This window comes from Paralichthys olivaceus, chromosome 4, assembly GCF_024713975.1.
Source record: "Paralichthys olivaceus isolate ysfri-2021 chromosome 4, ASM2471397v2, whole genome shotgun sequence".
Classification (NCBI taxonomy): Eukaryota; Metazoa; Chordata; class Actinopteri; order Pleuronectiformes; family Paralichthyidae; genus Paralichthys; species Paralichthys olivaceus.
In genome coordinates, this window is record NC_091096.1 from 1,442,560 (window position 1) to 1,465,037 (window position 22,478).

A 22,478-nucleotide genomic window follows, 5' to 3' on the forward strand; every position below is an offset into this window, starting at 1 on the left:
AGGAGATTCTCCGCTCACATGCGTTTACAAACCCTGAAGAAAGATCTGGGTGATCGAGGAGAGGTGTGGCAGCAGATATGTGGATCTATGAAAGTAGATTTCACCGGTGCTTTGGTGGAAATGGGTCGTTTATAGGATGTTTACGAGCTGAAGATTGATAACTTCAGCACATCCTGCATGACTTGGGATGAGCAAACACTAACTCACCAACTTATCAGCTGCAGCAAATTATCTGGAGTCTCAAAGGAATTTCAGAGAACACAAACATTTGAAGAGAAGTCACTTTTATCTTCTTTGTGCACATTTGTGCCACTTGGCCTTTGTGAATCCAACAGCTGACCCTCACAAGTTCATCTCACCACAGGGCCGGTAACACCACGCAGTCATCACAGTTCTCAGTATCACAGAGAACCAGCGAACAAAATGTTCTAGTCCTCTTTCTCTCAGGCACCAGCTCCTGACAAAAACTGTCCAACCGCATTCATCTTCCTCACGCAGACCTCTGAACGCCTCTGCGGAGCTTTGGCTGTTTTGGAAATCAAAGAAATCCTGAGGTCGGCTCAGAGGCACGACTCTGCTGCTCCTCTCACAACAGACCGGCGCTGAAACGATTCCTCGAGTAAATTCTTTGCCGCGAAGCTTCTTTCAATCCAGATACTGGCGGCGATCGTGTGTAGCAGCGAGCGTGTTCACAGGGCGGCCCTGAAAGTTCACAGATCCCATCGTTTTCACCACCACTTGTTGTTCTTTTGTTGCCCGGTTCATTCGGAACACGACGACAGAAAGCATCGTTTACAATGCAAACGGCATTTGCACCATAAGTTCCGTGTGTGGTGCTGCCTCAAGCTGTCGAAAATCCAAAACCCTTCAGAGAGTAGAGCCAAGCTGTGCACAGTCGGTTCATTTATTAAAGCATAGCAGGCTGTTTACTGTTAATTAGAAATAATCGTCAGTGGTGTGTTTAATCTCAGCGTCGTCTGTTCAGAGGTTTTTGGGGAAATCCCCACAAACAAGTAGTAAATATATTTATCTACGTTATAGTAAAGTCATATGGAAGTGTGTGTGTGTGTGTGTGTGTGTGTGTGTGTGTGTGTGTGTGTGTGTGTGTGTGTGTGTGTGTGTTTGTGGCACGATGTTGGCTCAACTCACACACACACAAACTCTCTCACTCACTCACATAAAAGTATTTTTTAATCCGATTACTTGATGGAATACTCAATAGAATACTCGATAGACTGCAGCCCTTCAACAGTACTAATGTATATAAATATATATATATATATATATATATATATATATACAGTGACTGTGTGATATATATTTTCAGTGAAGGAGGCGATGTCTGTTCAAACTCCACACAAAAGCATTTAGAGAGAGCCGAGCACAAACCCTTTTATATCCAGCAGAGGTTTGCTGTGTCAAGCGTTTAGTGGCTTCCCACCCTGCAGCTGAAGTCATTCATTTCCCTCTGCCCAGACTACCCACAATTCAAGAGCAGCCTAACTACAATAAATTAAGTAATTACCTGAGGCAACCTCAGAATCTATTTCCTCACAGCTGCAGCGGCAGAGGCAGAAGTGCTCTGCATACGTTTTCTACTCCTTCCTTCAGACTCTGTCCTGATGTGTCTCTAACGAGGACAAATAAAAAGGCCGTGACCTGCGCCCATTGGACGATACTCGCTGTCAATCAACACTGTCTCTTTGACTCTGAAGGATCATGATCTACAAACTGAACATCGGCTGTTTGAAGAAGACTTGAAACTAGAGACTGAGACATAAACTCCTGAGGACAAAGTTTACTGACGTTATAAAGGGAGAAGAGGAGACGTTTTCTATATACTTCTGTGGAAACACCAGTGGGGTCGCCCCCTGCTGGTCATTTGAGAGAAGACAGGACTTTCTGGACCCTGTGCATCCATTTTTCGAAAACAGTCTAAACTCTCAACGTGTCCGTCTCCAGTCTGGTTCTGCCGGAGGTGACTTCACGTTGCTGTTGCTTCTCTTGTATTGCGTGTATCTTTGACTGTGCTGCGCTGCGTGTGCTGCCTCATGTGGTGTTCCAGGTGCAGTGTAAACAAAACTAAAATGAACTCAAACTGGCTCTCACTAGTCCTGAGATCCGTGCATGCTTCAGGTGCACGTGCGACTTGTCTGCAGTAACAGAGATTAGCCTAATAGCTGCAGAAGTAAGTGTCCTGGCTGCAGTGACGACTTCTTGCTCCACTATCCTCGTTTACCTTTTTGTCTCTTCCTCCCTTGAAGGTTTTTCATTCCTGCCAGTTCACCAGATTCCTCCTCTCTCAGCCAGCTCCCGCTCTGCTTAACGCATCTGTGTGACAAATATAAATCACAATTTTCCTCTACAGCGAGGATCTTTTTACTCCGTTTTTTCTCTCCCACCGCCTCCCTCGCTCGATTTTCAACACTTTGTGAAAATGAAAACCTAATATTCAAGTGCTGCTCGGGGTGAATCTCCGACCCGGGCATCAGGCCAGATAACAGCAGATAAGATCTCAGGGGCGCACGGCAGGTCCAGACATTTGCTCTTACTGTAATTCTCATTTCCCTGGCAGCACACACACCCATCTGTCAACACGGTTGGCTGTGTGTCTGTGTGTGTGTGTCTATCTATAGTTATAAGGGCCAATTTTGGTTCATTACTTTTCTGCAGGTCCTCACTTTGAAACTTGGTTTTAGAGAAAGGTAGTAACTATGGTTGAGGTTTGAAACATGTCCCAGGAAATACAAGTCAATGTAATGTCCTCTAAAGCCATGAAGAAATGATTGTGTGTGTCTGCGTATTGTCTAAATAGTCTATACTATATACATACACTTATATATACATTCTAAATAGTCTATACTACATAAAGTATGTGGTGTGTTTTACCTCTGCTCAGTGAGACATGTTTCACTCCTGTTGTTCTGTTGGTTTGTCGGGGCCAGATAACTACTTTATAATTCTCTTCAACATCGTGAGCTGTTTCTTTTTGACATTTTCAACAGTTTCAGAGTTCATTCATGGATGTGGATGAAAACTCTCTGGGTTTATAGGACTGATGTTTTTGAGCGTGTGTAATTTGGTGCGGCTTGATTGGATTTAAGGAGACCGTTGGTGCAGGTGTGTTCTCTTGAGTATTCTGGTTTTTTTAATTGTAATAAGAACACACCTGGGTTACTGTAATACCTTTTCACTCATCAAAATATGAATGTATTAACTTCTGCCGTCTATAGACTGTTGTCACGGTGACAGTGATAATTTGGTGCCTCTGGATATTATTTGCACTAGTTTTTCGAGAATATTGGGATGATGTGAAAAAAAAAAAAGCAATTTCTTTTATCATTTCAAACAATGTGAGCTCTGCAATAACTGAGTGGAAGAGTGATAAATGACAGAGGGATATAAATTGAAATCTGAAAAATCTAATTTAAAAAGAGTGACACAGGTTCATTTCCATCCCTCCAGCCTCTGTGTGTATCTGTTTGGATACTTCTACTACTACTAATAATAATAAGGATACTACTCCCTCCCTCGCTGGATGAGCACTTACACCTGAGTTTTCTCGCTCACACAAACCGACTGATCCGTTAACACTGGCTTCGTCAAACACGCTGAAGTTTGTGGAGAAGGCTGAGGATTCCCAGGAGGACGACACACAGCACACACTTGGATGGATGGAAAGTTTTCCTCTTTTCCATTGGTATACATTCTTAAAATCTTTTCGTGAGCGCGCACACCCGAGAGAACTCCTCTCATCTGCAGAGCAAAGAGCAGAATGAGCAGCGGCAGCAATGACCAGGCAGGCGTGTCAATTTATCACTGAAACAATCTGCCCCGTGCCCGTTGTCATTCCAGGCACGTTTTCCATTTGTTTGCACCGGAGTCATTTTCGCTCCAGAAAACTGCTTAGTTCACGGAGAGCATCTCTGCTCCTGCGGGTCGGCAGGAGGACCAGCAGCTTTCACACTGGGAGAAAGTGTTCACCGGGGGGGGGGGGGGGGGGGGGGGGGGGGGGGGGTTTCTTTCCAGGATAGATGAAGAACTGAGGCGGGATCAGTGTGAGCTTTGTGTTTGACTCACAGCAGTGACTGTTCAGAAAGTTCAGTGTGAATTCTTTTTTATTTAATTCATTTGAGAAAAACAAGGTCCACTTCCCGGTAATTCTCTTCACATGAGAGGATCATCACTCTTCCGTTTTCTTAAGAAACGACTGGGAACATGTGTGGCTCTACTCTTAGTGATGCAACCCTGCTCCGTGTGGGAGTCAAACTCGGTCTGAACTCGAACTTCCAGGAAAAAAAATTATCTCTGACGTCTTGACAACACTTCAACACTTTCAGATGTTCCATGAGAGTCGTCACATTCTTAGGTCCGTACAAGATGAATCCAGGTAAAAGTGCAAAACAAGAATTTAGAATTGCTAATTTGCCAAACTGAGAAAAGAACAAATGTCCCTACATATAGTAATTATTAGTTTTAAGTGAATAAAAACCATGTGTCTCAAAACACACTGAGCTCAGGTGCAGACTGAACAGACCAAAATACAAACAGAATATATGTCGGGGGCAGGAAATGCAGGGATGAACATAAACAAAGAGCAAGAAGACAAAGGTTAAAGTTCATCGTCACAGAGTCTGAAGCTTCAATCTGCTCTCGTCAAGAATTGAAACCTTAAGCTAAACTTGTTTTCTTAATATTTAGTGTGAGGAGAAGCGCATTTCAGGTTTGATGGTAAACTTGCTAAGTTTCAAACAGTCACAACATCTCCAGTCCTCCCAAGATAAAAATCTCTTCATGAATCCCACTGTTGATCCAGCCGAGCGCCGCGAAGACAAAATGTTCTGGAGGATTCTTAGCACCTTTCTGCGAGTAACTCCCCAGGCTCCTGATTGCTTTCTTTGGCTTCTCCAATCACGGACATTTGTTTTGTAGGAAAGCAGAAAATGCTCCCGGCTGTTTGACTTGCAGGGGTGTCGGCAGAAATCCCATTTCTACCAAGAGAATCGTTACAACTGAGAAATTAAGAGCCGGTGAATTATTTATTCAGATTCTTGTTACATAAACGTCGGGATAATCTTTTGTTTTAGGTGAAGCTGCCACAGGCACAATTCCCACAGTCGAAGGAGAGAACACTCCCACACCTTCAGCTGAGAGTCCAGATCACAAAGCTGAGAAACGTGGACACCCGGCTCCAACAAGGAAGGTTTTCTCAGTCTGTTCTGGGGGACGTTAACTGGGCTGCACCACAACTAAACCTTTCTATCACCTGCCACGAGAAGCATCTCCAGGGGGAGACGACAAAAGACAAAACATAACGTCTGATAACGATGCTGTACTGCTGCATCATGGGAGGAGTGTGTGGATCAGTGCAGGAGGAATCTGCAGCGCTGTGAAATTACAAAAACAAAATACTCCAATACTTCCTCATCACCGGTAGAGGTGTTGCAGCTCCGCTGTTCAATGAGCAGCAGGTAACATCAGTTATCTGAAGGCCATCGGCACGACCTTGATTTCCATTTTAAAACCTGGTGTTTTTAAGTTGTGTACAACTTTCCTTAGCGTTGCTGTTTTCCCGTTGGTTGTTTTTGTTCAGACGTCCGAGGGAAAAATTCAAAAAAACGTATTTACATATCGAGGTGAGTGATATCAATGAGTGCTGCAGCTTGATTGAACATAAAGGAACTCTTGAGCCTGGGTTCTCTGAACTTCTACGTATACAGTGAAGTTCCTGTCATATGTTTGCGCTCGTGTCCTGACGACCCTCAACCTCCTGCCAAAGGGGAGCGGCTCGAAGTTTATCATCAACTTTAACATTGACCGTCTCGTTCGGTTCTTATCATTTTTTTTCACATTTTCAAAGTATTGACACTGGAAACCAGTTGCAGCGTCTTTGTTTTTAACACACAGCCTCGCTCTGAGGTCACAACAGGAAATAAGAGGTGGTGAAACAAACACACGCACCCCCCCCCCCCCCCCCCCCCCTCTCTCTCTCTCTCTATCTCTCTCTTGTTTTCCATCAGCTGTGATAAACAGACCTGCACAGCGCTGCATGCTCTGAAACAATCGATACCGAAGGTCACGTCTATACGACTGTTTATTCAAGCATTCACTGAAGGGTCCAGTTATTGAAAGTGAAAAAAATAAAATAAAAATGCTATTAAAAAACGGGTTTGTATAAAAACTGCAGAATCTAATGTCAGGGACTTGTTACAGGTTGTTTTCGGGACGGTGCCCTTCAAACCACACGGGCTCTACGGGGGCTCAGTGGAGCAGCCGCTCAGTGGGAGAGGACATGCCTTGCTCAGAGGCACGTCTGAAACAAATCAATCTCACAATCCTCCGGTCTCCAGACTATGTTGTTTCAAGGTATGAAATCCAATCAACACAGCAGAGCCAAGAATCAGAGATGTCTCTGCTGTAAAGTGCAAATAATCTTCCCCTGCAGCCGCCACAGTCCGCGTTAACCCTTTGTGTCCCCGCGTGTATTGTTACCCGTCCGTTTGATCGCTGAACTTCGAGAGCTCGTCCCGACAGCTCGATGGACACGAAGGCGAGAACATGTTGTTTTTACTCTGGGCACGCTGGTCGAGTCCCTGGGAGACACTGACCCCATGATTCAGCACGTAGCTCTGACTCTACGTTCGGTGAGAGGCTTCGTTTGTGCAGAGGAGCTGCAACCAGTGACCGGTGGAAGTGATTTTCTGAGGAGAGGCTGCAGCAGAACACAGATCAGCTGAAAGGGATCAAACAAAACACAGACTCTCTGTGTTTTGCTCTCATATTTCATCTCACTCCTTTGTAAGAGGAAGTGACCTTGCAGAGCATTCACAGAAACCCATGACAATACCGCACGCGCTCCCACGGCCCCTTGTGATCACTGCAATCAGTCCAACTTCAGGCTGAATCTGGTTTTCCTCTCCACTGTTAATTCAAAAAAACAAAAGCATCGGCAGAGCAGAGGAGCGTCGTCGCCCCCCGACACCCTCGTTGGGTTCATTCACCGCTCATTCCTCCCGGTTGGACTCCTGTCGCCTCCTGCCGCTCTGGAAGCGGAGCTCTCCTTCCATCCAGACATGAGCGTTGCAAAGAGGACAATTAAAGGGGCGTGACTTCACGCTTCGGAGAGTGAAATATTCATTAGACAAATGAATATTGAATGTAACACAGTGTAAATTCAAATTAATCTAAATTATTGAGACCTGACTCATTATTACAACGAGTGAACTAGGGGCTTGTTGTTATGTCACATTTCTCTTTTTCTTTCTTACAGATGTGGAGGAAGTATTTTGATTAGAGTTTTAAAAGAATGCAGGACGCACTAATGTTATCAGGTAGTGGAAGTAAACCAATATGCTTCAACATCCTTTTTAAATATGAAACTGCAGGATCAATAAAACTGATCAAGGAAAAAAAACCAAGAGCCAAGTTCATTTTACACGCTGCAATAATTGTGTTGATGTTATGCAAGTGTTCCAATAATTCTTCTTTTCTGTCCAGACAGTAAAACAAATTCAAAACCAGGAGGGCAGCCAGAGAGGAGATCCGACCACAAAGATCGACACTGCCTTCAATTCAATCAAGCTGCACAGCCTCATAAATATCAGTCTTCTAAATATGATGGATTTTTGTTATCAAACCATGAATTTTGCTCTGAAATCTCACAACTTTAAAGAAAGTAACATTTAACTGGTTATTTCTTGGCTATGTTCCATCCTGGAAATCCACTTTCTGCAAAACACTGCAGACAAACTAACTAACACGTGTACAAAACTGGAGATGAAGGTTTTTAAATTGAATTATTAGGAATAAAAGCCTGAAAGTTGTTGATCAGGAGAAACATCCACAGGATGACAGCCTGTATGAGAGCTGGAGCTGGGGCGAGTTCAGAGGGAGCACGGGGAGCAGCCACCATGAACCTGTCAGTCACCGGCAGCAGCTCGGCTCCGAGAAAAAAACTTCACTCCACGGTCTGTCAGTGAGCTTTTCACTGTTTAAGGTCACGAGCCATAAGGATGTGGCTATTTCCTGGGGACAGTGTGAATCAGCACAGCGTCAATTTGTTTTTGAACTTGCAGAAATGGAAAATGATATGGTTCATTTATTTTCAGTCAGCGGCAGACGGACGGACAAACTGACAGTCACTGACCCTGCTGCTACGAGGGTTTTCTGCAGGTTCATCGTTAATTGTTGAAGTGAACGGACGATTCAAAGCAGATGACCCCCCCCCCCCCCCCCCCCCCCCCCATCACCACATCAAACTCCACCCCTTTCAGACTGGACTGATATAACACTGGGTGGTGAAATATTCGTTGTGCTCCTCATCAGCATTGTATCTGCAGGGAAATCTAATCTGTAATAGACCTGGATTTATTCTGCAGGACAGCGACTGAAGCTTCTTGCAGATGAGCAGCAGTGAGGTGTCAGGACTGTTGTTGTTTCAGTATTTTAAAAAATTATGTCGGGATATAAAAATTAAAAATGTGAATGTTTGATATTCGTGTCATTTCAAAAATGACCAAAAAAGTGAATTTTCAATTAAAAGAGATAATGGAATAAAAAGTGTAATCAAATGATGTTATTCTATTAACGTTTCATACTTAACATTTAGCTATGAGCTGACTTTTAATAAAGTCTACGATGACATCACAGATCATTGCTTCACGTATTTTAGACAATTCAACTTCATAATATTTGTTTTCTATGACATATTTCATACATTCATCTAATACTTGTACACATTCAGAGCCTGAGCAGTGATCGCTGCTCTATTTTGAGACATTTTGAGTCAAAGCTTCTCCCAGTTCATGAATACAGATTCTCCTCGATGTATTAAATAGATCATGTGATTACAGTCGCCGCCGGGATCCACGGAGAGTCGAACCATTTCTTGAAGCTGTCGGTTAAATAATAAATAATCACAATAATGACTAATCCCGCAGCAGGTTCCACGGCTTGTGCGTCAGCGAGGAGAAACAGAAACTGAAACGCAGTTTGGAATTCTGTTCGGCTGATTGCCTGAAGATAGTTTGCTCTTTGAAAATCGTTTCCATTACGGCAATCAGGACGAATGTTTTCAATGTTGGATGAGTTTTTTTTTAAGAAAATGAAAAGTTTAGTTTTTGTCAGAAGCTGCAGAGAAAAGTAAAACCACCAATGAAGGTATAATAATAATAATAATAATACCTGTGTGTTCCTATGAAGGTGGTTATACTTTTATAGATGTGTTCTATTTATTAACTGAGACAGTGACACATGGAAGGTTTTTCCTGATGACACAGACATTGACGTGAGTCATGGGCGTGAATCTCCTTCACAATGACGGAGACACATTTGACGGTTTACAGAAAACACAGACAGCTTTTAGCATTAATATTAATAACGGTAATAATAGTGGGGGTGTGCGAACAGATGATGCTTTAGCTTCACAGATTTCCATCCACATTCATTACGGGCAGACGTTGACCATTCATCCAATCCTGGTATTTACACCCACACGCTCCCTCACATGAAGAAAACCTGCAGAGGCGACAAGAGCTTTGTCTGGCACGAGAGACGAGCGTTTATTTCCTGTCAGAGCGACTTGGATGCTGCACCAGGTGAAGACAGAGGTCAGTGAAGCTGAACCTTCACAAGCAGGAGCTGACACTGTGAGTACGATGAGTCACAAGCTGGTTTTTTATGCTGTTTCCAGACTTGTAGCAGAAACGATTCAGGAGGAAGTTGCCTCACTAGTGATGGCAGCCAAAGTGGCACATTTACCACCGTGTAACCCGCTGCCCTCGTCTGGTTGCGTGTCCTACCTTGCAGTTGGTAGTCCACAGAAATGTCGGAGGGCCCCTGCAGCACGGCCGATCTGCGGTAAACCACGTGGACCCTGCCCCGGTCCTCCAGCTCCTGAGTTCCTCTCTCCAGGGGCTCGATGAAGTACTCATCGGAGTCTGTGCGGATCATCCCGGCCTGCGACACGAGACAAGGTCAGCGAGCGAGTTCAAACATCTTCCACAGATACAAAATCACAAATACCAACAAACAAAAACAAGAACGAAACCTCTGAACACTGATGAGGACAAAGACGGTTACATGGGGGGGTGGGGGGGGCATTTAACAAATTGGGTTTGAAAGACACGGTCACCTGGGTTTTTAATCGCAGGCTCGAGGATCAGCCTGTGATTTCAGTTCCTGACCTGAGAGGCCGAGCGGTCGCGTAGCGCAGCAGGACGTCAGCAGTGAGATGAGTCTGAAGGTTAGCGTCAGTGTTCTAATTCTGATATTCAACTGTGACAGGAGGAGAATGTGATCCTGAGTCAAAGAGAAAAAGGCCATAGAATGTCACGTCACTCACGATCTGCTCGACACCAACGGTGACGCTGAAGGTCACAGATTAAGAACTTCTGCGGAAAATCCATCCGTCCTGACAAACGAGCCGTGTTCCAGTGACAAACATTCAGAAATTAATCAACAGCACAAAGATCTGATCTGACATAACATTCTGTTGTTTGTCTGAGAGCGAATCTGCTTCCATCAGATTCATCTTTGGTTCCTTTTCTTCACCTGTGATAGATAGATAGATTACTTTATTCATCCCCGAAGGGAAATTAAGTGGTTGTGTTTACAATTACCAGCTGTTTACCGCAGCAGCCGCAGGCGGCGGTCAGGAAACTCTGTCTCATTAGTGACACATTGGTGCAAAATTGCTTTGTGACGGCTGCCTGCCGCCCTCAGATTTCCTGCAATACGAAGCCAGTCATGTCCGCGGTTTAGGGCGAATACGAAGGTTTGCACGGTGCGGCTCGCACAATGAGACTTCTACAGACTCATCACACCTAAATGATGAGGTGAAGCTGGCGCCGCACGTGTGAAGCCTGCTTCCAAACGCAGCGTGTGGTTGATGGAATTCCACTTTGCTGAACCTAAACCGCCTGTTGGTGTTTTCTGTCATTACTGCGCGTGTGGCCTGTACAAACATTCAGATCATGTCAAACATCCAGCCCGCTGACGGAGCCTCGGCCTCGTTTAACGCCCTCAGGACGTGAATGTAAAAAGGTCAATACGTGGAATCCCCAGCAGCTTCCAGACACACGGGAGCTTCGCTAATGATTCGATATTTAACAATCGGGGTTCATCCATTAGACAGCACGTTGCCTTGGCAGAAAGAAAAGCAGTTACTGTGCACCTGTGCGCAGACAGAGCCACCTCTCACACGGCTCCAGAGGAATTTGTTCCAGCTCGTTTGGTCAGTCGCTCACTGAGTCCAGCTCCACGGCTGCAGCCCACAGGCCTTCCCTCGCTCTGGCCTCCTCACTGACTCTCTGTTGGACTGTGCACATATGGTGCTGTGCAACCAACACGCACACTGAACTCTGTTCCAACTCCCACAGTCCCCAATGAGCCAAATACCCCCTCCATATGTACCTGCCCTGCAGCCCAGACTACGATCTGAGCTCTTATTTAAGTTAACTAGTCATTTTTTTAACATCCTGCTGCCATTAATAAACATGTTCATTGATCGATCTGTCATTGGAATAAACGGAATGAGATCATGGTCTCAAACCTGCAGCTCGCTGCCTCTTTCTGAGACATCGTGCTGCATCAGATTTCTTCTGGCTTCACGAGCAGTTTACATCCAGTCAACATATTCTAACCAGGTTATGATGCGTTGAACATGTCTGCACCTCGATCTGCCCAGAAACAAACCGAACACTGCTGCGGTCAACATTTTACAGTTTGTCTAATTTAAATTCATTTGAGCGTTTGAATAAATACATGATACCACTGTCTCCATTTCATAATCTGAAATAAACACATCTGGAAGAAAGAATAAATAACTAGAGCAAAACATAAGTTATGATTATCAATTTGGAAATACGTTGATTCAGAGTTGACGTAAATACGTTGGAAAAAATAGAACACGGCTCTACAGGCTTCTGTGATGAAGCACATGTTGCTTAAGCGTTGGAATCACAACAACTTTAAATACATGTCCGCGGGGGGGTGAGAGAGAGGATGTGACTCCTGGAGATAAGAGAACGTCAGAGTACAGTGTGACGCTCTGCTCATATTCAGTGAATCCGACAGCTGGAGGTTATCTGAGAACGAAGGGATGAGGTGCCGGAGGAGAGGAGGAGAGATAAAGAGAGTCGGGAACTCATGCAAAGACGTTATTGATTTTAATGGATGAATAACTATTTCAGATCAATGACACAGTTGAGACCGAGATGTTGTCTGGATCAGGGAAGAGCCCTTTAAATGTAAACGAGGATCCTGAGAGAATAAGTCATGGATCTTGATGAAGAACGATATTAGAGGATTGATATATTTAAGGGACAGTTGGGCCTTGGCGGAGGATGGAGCTCTACCGAGTGACAGACTAGTTCTAGATCTTTTATTTTGCAGTGTGTATTTCCTCCTCATCTTATTGTGGATGGTGCAATTTATCTTAAACACAGCTCAGAGACATACTTTAGATTTTCTATGCGTCAGCATTTGTCGGGCTCTGCTCCAGTTTCTTATTTCCAATTATCAATTCTTCTCTTGCCCCAATAGAAAAAGACAAGCTCAGCAGATTATCCAGGCTGAGTTATTAATATTATCATTATTCCTCCTGTTACACTCGGTCACTTTCACTCCTCTCCCGTCAGCTCCTCAGCTCACAGCTGAACAAAGTCGCCTCGGGATGAAGAACGACACGTTGACGAGCAAACCTGGAGGCAAACAGCATTTTCAAATTAAACTGAAATGAACAATCGACAACTCGCTGATCCCATGAACGCAGGAGAAGAGAGAGAAGAAAGCTGAGCGCCTCAGACGTTAATGGAGTCAGAAGCACGAGATGTAAATCTTCAGGGAGGTCGTGCCTCAGTTAGGATACGTAACTGTGAGATATCTCTTTAGGAATTAAAAAGAGTGGAGTTATTGTTGATTCATTATCAGAAAATAGAGCAAATAACCTGTTTAATGTCCTCAAACCACAGTGCAGTGTTTCTGTTTGTCTCAGTCGATCCTGATACAACAGTGCTGATAGCTCCTGCCGTCTTATTGTTTGGTGGAATCAAACAAACAGGATTATTTCACAGGTATCCTGCCATGAACTCACACATTGGACACGAGGGAAATTTGACCCAATCGTGACCGAATCAACCCACAATCATCGAGGAGACACACTCTCACAAACACACAAAATGTCTCCGACAGGACAACACAAGGACAGACAGCGAAGTGCAGTGTCTCTTGTCGCACTATGATAACGATCAGAGTCTAATTACCATAACGAGCAAAACACACTTTCATTTGTCGCGTCTTGTTTTTGCTGCAGAAATATTCCGAGCGGTATTTTTTAGCGCTGCAGTCCCTCGACTGTCTGGTGCTGCGGAACACTGCCGCTCTAAACAGAAGTCGAGGCCTCTGGGGGCAAATAACCCAGGAGAAGATTTGATCAGAGCCTGTTCTCTGTGACTTCTCGTCTGCAGTGAGGGACTGTCACCGTGACCTGACGTCCGAGACGCTTACTGATCTGTAGTATGTCCTGCGTCACGGTGTCCTTCAGGAGAATACAGAGGAGTGTTTACGTGACATCTTTCGTTGTCACCTCGTGAAAAAGAATGTTTCTCTATTTCCTTTAGTCTTTTCAATAATCAGGCACTCAACACAACTGAACGCTACCCATGATCCTCTGCTTCCTGAACCAGAGGAGCTGCTGCTGTAAAAAAAATCCACCGAACTCAAACAAAGACGTGACGAGAGTTTGTGGTGATAAGAGTCAACAACGGTGTCGTGGTGATGTCATGACATGATCACGTGATCTCAGAGCTAACACGTCACTTCCTGTCTCTGGCGCTGCTCCACCTGATGCTGTTGGTCTCTGCGGGAACACCCCCTGCTGTGTTGTGAGTGTGAGAAAGGGGAACTCTGGGTAAACTCCGTAACCAATTCTCCAGATTTTACTCGGAGGTCAAGTCTGAAAGTATCAGTGAGTTCTTCTCAGTGAGATAACGTACTCACTCACCGCGGTGACAGAGCTGCAGTTGTTCGGGTAGAAAAGTTTCTCGGTGTTGACGTAGTTCGTTAGCATAAGATCGTGTTTTTGTTTAAAGTCGTCATCACATGTGAGACAATAAATCACAGACAGTCTTTCTTGCGGGACGGCTGAAGCTCTCTTGGGGCCCCTCTAGTGGCCACAGGGGCTCTCAGCAGGCGATTAATCTGTTATTAATCTGTTTATGCCTCGGGCCGGTTCTGCTCAGAGGAACCATCCACATAATAATTTAATGAACCTCATTTTAGAAGAACTGAAATCAAGTGATCCTCTGGTTTTTAAAATGAGCAGCAGAAGAGCAGAAGTGTGAAGATCACTTAGAAATCTGGGATGTTCCTGAGTAATTCCACGAGTTTTATCCAGCGGTCATAATGACGCTAACTATAGAAACTGAGCACGTCGCTGCCACGCCGCTCCCGATCGTAACTCAAGTCAAAAGCTTAAAAATGGCAACAATGGTTCTCACAAAATTCCCTGAGAGCAAATTCCTGAAGCTGTGACCATTCGTCAGGACATTTTAATGCTTCCTGAGCGCTCATTCAATAACAGTGTAGTTTCTGCTCCATTAAACTATTGAACCCAGCCCACAGACTAATTTCATCTCCAGCACTTAACGGACTTCACATCCATTTTAAGGCTTTAGAATCGATGTTCATCCTGGACCTTAAATCGTCTCCACAGCGAGTCCTGCTTCAGAAACACTTAGAGTGGGCCACAGGGCATTTGAACTGCAGCGCTGGGATTGATTCCCGGTCAGCTGCTGATTGACCTCTATAGTCTGACCTCTGGCGCAGCCCACCGAAGCTAATGACGGACATCGGACACTTTCTTTATAACAGAGCTGGAGGATCACTACTTAGTGCAGAGCTGCAATAAGAGCAATCACCATGCAAGTCAACATCGTCTCATTTCAATTTGACTAGTTTAGACAATTACAATGAACGGAGTGGTGACTGTGCTTCTAAAGAAAGTCACTTTGCCCACAGAGTGATCAGTGCCGCGGAAAACATTCATTGTTTATGTAATTAGTCAACGATAATGAGAATTGATCGATCGCTCAGGTTGAGCAAAAAACATGTGCTTTTCACAATTTTGCTAATTTGTGTTTTAATCTTTGGGATTATTTTAACCTTCGTGGGTGAAACTGGAGATTCTGGCTCTGGAAACTCTTTTTAATATTTTAATAACTAAACGCTTGGTTTAATAATAACAATAATAAAATCAATATTTGCAATCCCAACCTGATCGAACCTGAAAGCTTTAGGTTCGATCAGCTCTTTCTCGAGGGGAATTCCCACCGGGGGTCTTAGAATTTAAAAAGTGAGACGTGGAAATAAGAGCCAACCACTGGTTTCAAACGGTTGCGGTTAAAATGCTAGATTGACTAATTGTCAATTATCTTTTGTGATGATGTAACAAGGCCGTTATTACCTGACATGTATAGGTCTTCACGGACAATACGTGGAATGTTGTTTAATTTGTTTATTCATTCATTGGTCGGACTCCAGCACTTGACATGTGCCTCTAATCTCCAGTGACAGATGAAGACAGAGCTGCCATGCAAAGCACTGTTCTGACCACTGAGAGCATTCTGGGCTTCAGCGTCTGGCTCAAGGACAATCGGACGTGAGGAGCTGAAAATCAAACCACCGAGCCGATGTCAGGACCACCTAGATGTAGATGTTTCAAAAGTTTCCCAGACAGAACAAGTTTCAGGACCACTGGACTAATTGAGTAATTGGGTAATAAAACCAGTCGCAGCCGTTAAAGTGAATGAAAGAACCGAGATAAAGTCACAAGGTCGTAAAAATCAGATTTACTGCACATCTGACTAAAACTGCCTCAAAAGGAATACACAAAAAATATATCACATCAAAAGGAATCTGTTTTTCTAGTGATTAAAGATTTAATTTTATCTGCTGCGCAAAATAAAAGTTCAATTACAGGTGAGCTGGTGCTCGGACCAAAGCATGCACGTGATTATCTGCAGGCAGAGAAAACTTCCCCTCATCCTCATTCATTCTACTACTACACAAACCATCTCCAGGGAGAGCGAAGGTGTGTGAGGCAGAAGAAGAAGATGATTATCTGGCCTCAATCCAGCAGTAAGAGCGAAAAACCGTGAAAACACTTCACTGGGCTGGAAATCCTGCAAAACGCTGTTTCTATCTCGTGAGTTTACGATGACACGTTTGTTTGTCATCCAGCGTTTTGTGGTCTCCGCTATCAGAGCAGGCGACGGCAGGTGTCTGATACGGGCTCAGCCAGTTTGTACCTAAACACAACCCTTCGAAAAAAAGGGATCAAGAGTCCTGTGTTCCATCAGTTTAATATCCCCAACATCAGCCCCGGCCAAGCAGACAGCACTCGTCTGCCAACAAAAACATATGGGATTCAGCTGAAGGGCTCCAGTTTTTCAAAAACAGTCTCTTTCAGTCTAAACTTCTTAAGGAGGTCGGTGTGAACGTGCTTTCGTTTAGAAAAAAAAGTTGAGGTACTGCAACGTTGAAAAAAGGTCTGAATTCAGCCGGTACACTGCCACCTTTCACCCTCTGTGTTGTTCAAAGGTGTGTTTGCTTTCAGAAATGTGAGCAAACCTTCGTCATCGTTACCTGCCATTTTCATCCCCAGTCCCCAGAAACAAACACACAAGTTAATTTTCTTACGATTCGGCACTGAGAGTCTTTAAACCCTCGGAGAAGAAGTACGATTTAATTTAAGAGTGTTTCACCATAATAAACAGAAGATTTCAGGGGTTGTGCTCGGAGAGTTAACGTGATGATAAATCTCTCTCCTCCAGTGTCAGCAAGTTCAGTTTCTACACAAGTCAAAAACCAAAGGTTTGACTGCATGAACTGAAAGGAAGGAGAGGTCTTGTTCTCTCGAGGGCAGAGAAAGGTGAAACCTGCTGCAATTTCAGGAACAATTCGAGAATGTCTTTTTGTGCCGCTTCACCGAACAGAGCAAACATTTACCGGCGGCTTTGAGGAGGCGGCGAGGAGTCCGCACTCGACCTAAAATAAAACCTCACGCGGGTGAATGGCTCTCAATGTCCGCCTGAAACGACAACAGAAAATGTGGGCTCCTCTTAAGTTTTTATAGGTCATGATTAAAAATGTCTAAACACATAAATATCAATAAAAGCCCTGCGACAGCACACAGAACTGAGCCCTGGACGGCTGAGGAAGAAAACTTGGAAGAGGTATTTTGGCTCTGCACTTCTTCGTGTGCCTCCCCTCCTGCGCCTCAAACCATATACCCAAACAGCTCTGGGGTCAAGCCTCTGCAACAAGCCTTGGCTAAGTCAACAAGGAACATTAAGAACTATTAGTGAATAAAACTCTTGTGCGCGCTGCAAAGAGGACCTGGCTCACTTTCTTTTCCTAATCAAAAAGGATATTTTCTTTGCTTTTTTCTCCGCTCCGCTGCCGCTCAGATATGTCAGGACTGGTGCACTTCCAGAATGCGCTTTTATATCTCTGGGGCCTCGAAGGTTTAGGCCACTGGATGTTGTCACTCTGCATGAATCTCAGCGTTGTAAACGTTTCCTTAGCAGAGGATTCAAGCAGGTCAACGTTACACCAGCTGTTTGGACCGACAGTGACGAGCTAGCAGAGCGTTTTCAGTTAAAACCCCTCGAAGGAGGATATAGCTGTAACTGATGCATTACCCATCAGGCCTGCTGTGTGTTTACACTTGAGAGTTTCACACACCACAGACACAGCAGTGCCTCACCCTTTTGGCTGGCAGTGCCGATTATGCAACGTGACACACATTACGAGGTGGCCAAGTTTTTGCAGAGCCGCTGGCGTGGTGAAGGTTAAAATCAGCAGTCAGACATCCAGTCTGTTGCTGCTCTCAGGTCAGCGCGGTGTTTGTCTGGATCCATCAGTCCATCGGTCGGTCGCCAGTGCATCTGCCAAGGCCCGCTGAAAAAAAAACAATCCTCCTTCATGCAACAGAGACTCAGAGGAGGTTTGTGTTCCAGCTGTCCGGCTTCATGGAAACAGACGAGCGAGGCTAACGCAGTATTTCATGGCTGCTTTGAGGCATTTCCACGCAGCTTAGTTTGTTTGTCGTGCTGAAATAAAAGCTGGTACTTCGGGGCACGTAGACATTCACTGCAGGCTGCAGCTGAAGGTGCATAAAGTCAGATTTATATCCCCTCCCCCCCCACATGTGACACAGATCTCATGTTCCGTAATCAACGGGATTTGGAAAAAGCTTCAGATCTGGGACACATGGACACATGGCACCAAATCAAACACTCTTCTGTTTGAGCACTGAAGAGACAATAACAGAGGGATGTCACCACTTCTCTTGTCCCTCGTCCACGTTAGACATCAGGGACGATTTACTGCAGAATACCTGGATGAGTCTCACAATGACGCTACATTTCCTGTGAGTTGAAAACTCTTTATTCACGCCCGTGTGTGACTGTGGAGCCAATTATATTTACGTTGTCTGACTTATCTGCTTGTGCCCGACCTTTCCTTTCTCTATTTTCTGTGAAGTCTTGTGATTCCTCCTGAAGAGCTTCAGAGAGTTGTGTAATTCTGAATAATACTGCATCAGACGACCGTGGGACGTCAGAGTGAATCAGATTTTTTGCAGAAAAGGGTCTGGGAGATGTTTTGACAGCTTCTTGTCAACCAAAGAATGAAACAACAGACTCCAGTTAGAAATGTAAGTTTTCAGCTGCACACCAGAGGTCTGCTTCGCGACATGTCTTTCAGGGAAAATGACTTCAAGTGTTAAAGGAAGCTTTCTCACAGAGAGCAGACAACGACCTCGAACACACTGCCAATGAAAAGGAAGATAAAGGAGTCCAGCGGCAGACGCAGAGCCCCGATCTGAACGTCAGCGTGGAAATACACGAAGAGACAAAAGACGCCGACACAGATTCAATCCAAAGGAGAAATGCAGCAAGTTCTCCAGGATGCTCGAAACGACCCATCTGCCAAGTACCTTCAAATCCTGTGAGCCAGCGCAGCGGCGTACCGAGGAGAACACAGGACGGCCCAGAAACCAGAAACTATTGAGATGCAACGGCAGAGGTTGCATCATCAATGTGAAAGTGAGGTTAGCCACAATCAAAGCTTTGTCAGAAAAGAACTCAAGGGTCAAATAAACCAGAGGGGAAGAGAATTACAGTCCAATAGGAAGAAACCAACAAACCAACTGTGACAGGAAAGATATCGACCTGAGAGGCTTCGTGTGCGGATGAGCCAGCATCGACACACAGCTGCAGGTTTTGATTTATATATTCTAGAAGTGTAGAGCAAGTGTTAATCAGAGCGACTGTGACAGAAGACTCATCCATCTGAGACAAGAGACATGTGGACACACACCCTGCGTGATTTACAGGAGACAGGGCAGGAGAAACAGCTGTTTGTAATATGCACAGGTAAATATTAATAAAAGAAAGAACAAGCAACCGGCGCTCTGTAACTCTGGATATTTTCATATTTCTAACTCTAATTAAATGTCAGACTGGATTTACTTTAGAGCGAAGTGTCAGACGCACCAGTGCAACCGATGTCAACATTTAGCCTGGAGCCCTGAGGATTGAGTCCAGTTTCATTTTCTGAAGATACAGAGATTCGAGCGGCCAAGATTATAATTCCCTTCACGCTGAGACGGTGAATATCACGCGTGTAGACTTCAGTTTTCACGATGAGTCAAAGATCCAAATATAAGCAAACACTGAGCTGAAGTTATGTAACCACCAATCGACGCTGCGGAGATGATTTAATATCTCAGGGCTCCGTCAGCGGTTCGCCAAGGTTCCTCATCAGTGGGTTTATAATCATCACTGAGCTTGACTGATTGTCTACGTCGTCATTTGTGCCCAGATACACCATCACTGTGTGGGCGGACGCTCTGTGATGCCAGGGACAATACATTCTGGAGGTGGAATAGAGCTGGGAATTGGCAGCCGGGCGTCTCCCGTGTGAAGGGATCCGTAACGGTTCTCTATCGTCTTTACCCAGAGGAGCAGAGGAAAGAGGGATGGACGGTTTCTCTGTGCGTCCACACCACGGTCCAGCAAGCGGAGGCGACCTTTGAGGTCGTCCCTGAGAGACGGAGATACCAACGACAACGAGATACAGAATGAGACGGATTTAGGGAGTTTCTCAAATTAATGTCCTCAAACGTCTTCTCTGTCTGGACCCTCAAGTTCTCAAGTCCAAAAACCGCAGCTCTTCGTCTTTCAGGCGATTGACTGGACGGTAAAATGTCTCCAGCATGTGAACCATCAGCTCTGTGACAGGTCAGCTCTGTGAGGACACCAGTGGAGACAAGGCCGGGCCGCAGAGACACGCTCGGAGGAGGAGGAAGTGACTGATACAGCACACACACACTTCTGACATGTCGAGGTCACAAGCATTCCTTTGCTGCTTTCTCTAATCCTGACTCTCAACCAGTTCAGTCCACGTGAGCGTAAAAAAAAAAGAAACAAGATCTGTCCGTCCTCAGTCGAGCCTGCGTCCCCCTCCTGTTTACGAAGGCCGCCCCTTTATTAAAACCTCCATACAGACCAGGTGTGTTTGAGGAATCAAACACTGTCATTACATCCTGAAGCAGATGCCTCTGTGGAGCCCGTTTGTCCACAGACAGTGAAATAGTTCATCGACTTGTTAAGAGATTTTAGACGCACGGACGAGCTCGCACCTTTTCACCTTTACATTTACAATAACATGGATTCTAACCTTCATTTCAAAAAACATAAATAATTCATTATAATTAAATCGTTTTTTTTTGTTTCTCAGCTGAAGAGATGTTTTATGAATAAATATTAAAACTGGATTTCAAGCAAATATCAGAAATACTTTGAAATAAAGACATTTATTTATGCAAATTCCACATTCATCAGTATTTTCACCAAAGCCTTCAGCACATCGCTTCTCATTACAGTCCTGATTGTTTTGACCATGTTGTTCTGACACTCCAGCGCCGTCTCAAACTTTCTTGGACGACCACGATTATCAAAGGTTGCATGAATCTGAAAATGTAATAAAATTCTGCCTGTAACTGGGGATTTTTCTTTCCGGATCAATTACTCTGTTGAATATCTTTAAAACTTGTTGATTGTTTTGTCAGTGAAACGTCAGAAATTAAATGAGAACTGTCCGTCATAATGTTCCAAAGCAGGCGGCTGCGTCCTGACACTATTATTTTTTAAATCTATCAATCAAAGATGCAAAATATGGGGCTGACAACTGAAGACAACATTTCCCCTCAGTGTCTCTGAGGTGCAGGTTACAGGTGCAGCAGCCAATCATTTCATTCAGTCTGAGGACCGATCGTGTTTATCACCGTCGAGACACCAGCTTTAGTTTTGATGCTTATCGGGACTTGAAGATTTCAACAAATTATAAAAAGTGTTTCAGGAACAGCTCCTCAACCTCTAAGGCTCATGAACAACTGCTCACTAAGTCAAACAAGAAGAATTTCATCTATGTTTTGTGGAATGAATCAAGTCACTGGTGTGAGCGTGAGAGATAAACAGACTCCTCCTCTCCCTCTCTTCCTCGTGGCCGTCTCACCCTGACGGATTCATTTCTGCTCCGTGCATGAAACCGACAGAAACCAGAGCTCAGCACTGGTTTGTATCTTCAGAGCTTATCAAGAGTTCCTTCTCAGCGGTTGTTCCTCTGACATTCATTCAACATGAAGGCCGTCTCCCACACAGGCCACTCGGCCTGGCTTCACCCCCACGCTGCTGCTGCTGCTGCTGCTGCTGCTGCTGCTGAAGCAGAGGAAGTATCTGCCTCACGAGCGTTCAGCAGGCAGGCCGCATGCCTGTTCGCCTGCCTGCTGCAGTAAAGGCTTCCAGACAGCAGCCTGGCTATAATTAAGAAACAGTAAAACACACACCTAGCGAGGGCGAGCACCGGAGATCAAAGCCCCCTGGACCTCAACGACAGGCTTTTTCATCAGCAACCTCTGCTTGGTGAGCGTTTGATGTCGAGTTATGCAGGCGTGCATGCTTCACTGTTGCTGCCAACAAGACAAGAGATGATAATGTTCTGCACTACAGCGGCCGAAAGACCAAACGGTTCGGCTGCAGGGTACCAGTAACAGAATGTAGTTCTGTGGTGTAAGTGCTGATGACATTCAGGTTTTCAATGATTTGTTTTTTTGGGGGTTTTTGGAGTGAAAGCAGAAATTAGCTCTGAACAATGTGTGTGTTCACGTTTTTGTTTTTTTCTTTCACGAAGAAAAACATACAACATTCCTGGATTTCTGTTTTCAATGAGTTTCATGTCAAACTAAAAGCTGACACTCGATAATGTCCTTTCAGTTCTTCAATTTTGTCTCATTACGTCCAAAATATGCAGCAGGACACTGATCACTGAAGTTTTACAGCAAATGAAGTCCTCCGGTGACGTGGACAGCTTAGAAAATGATGATGGTAGAAGAGAGTAAAGAGAAATACTAG

The 22,478-nt window shown here is 44.7% G+C and overlaps 1 protein-coding gene across 10 annotated transcripts in view; it reads right to left on the bottom strand.

The window, feature by feature from the left end:
- The window catches only part of adamts3 (ADAM metallopeptidase with thrombospondin type 1 motif, 3), a 93,587-nt gene that overhangs the window by 61,024 nt on the left and 10,085 nt on the right, over positions 1-22,478 (bottom strand). For all 10 annotated transcript variants that reach the window (XM_069523293.1, XM_069523292.1, XM_069523297.1 and 7 more), the window contains exon 4: positions 9,801-9,957. In XM_069523293.1, coding sequence (XP_069379394.1) covers positions 9,801-9,957 — 157 coding nt within the window. The remainder of the gene's footprint in view (positions 1-9,800; positions 9,958-22,478) is intronic.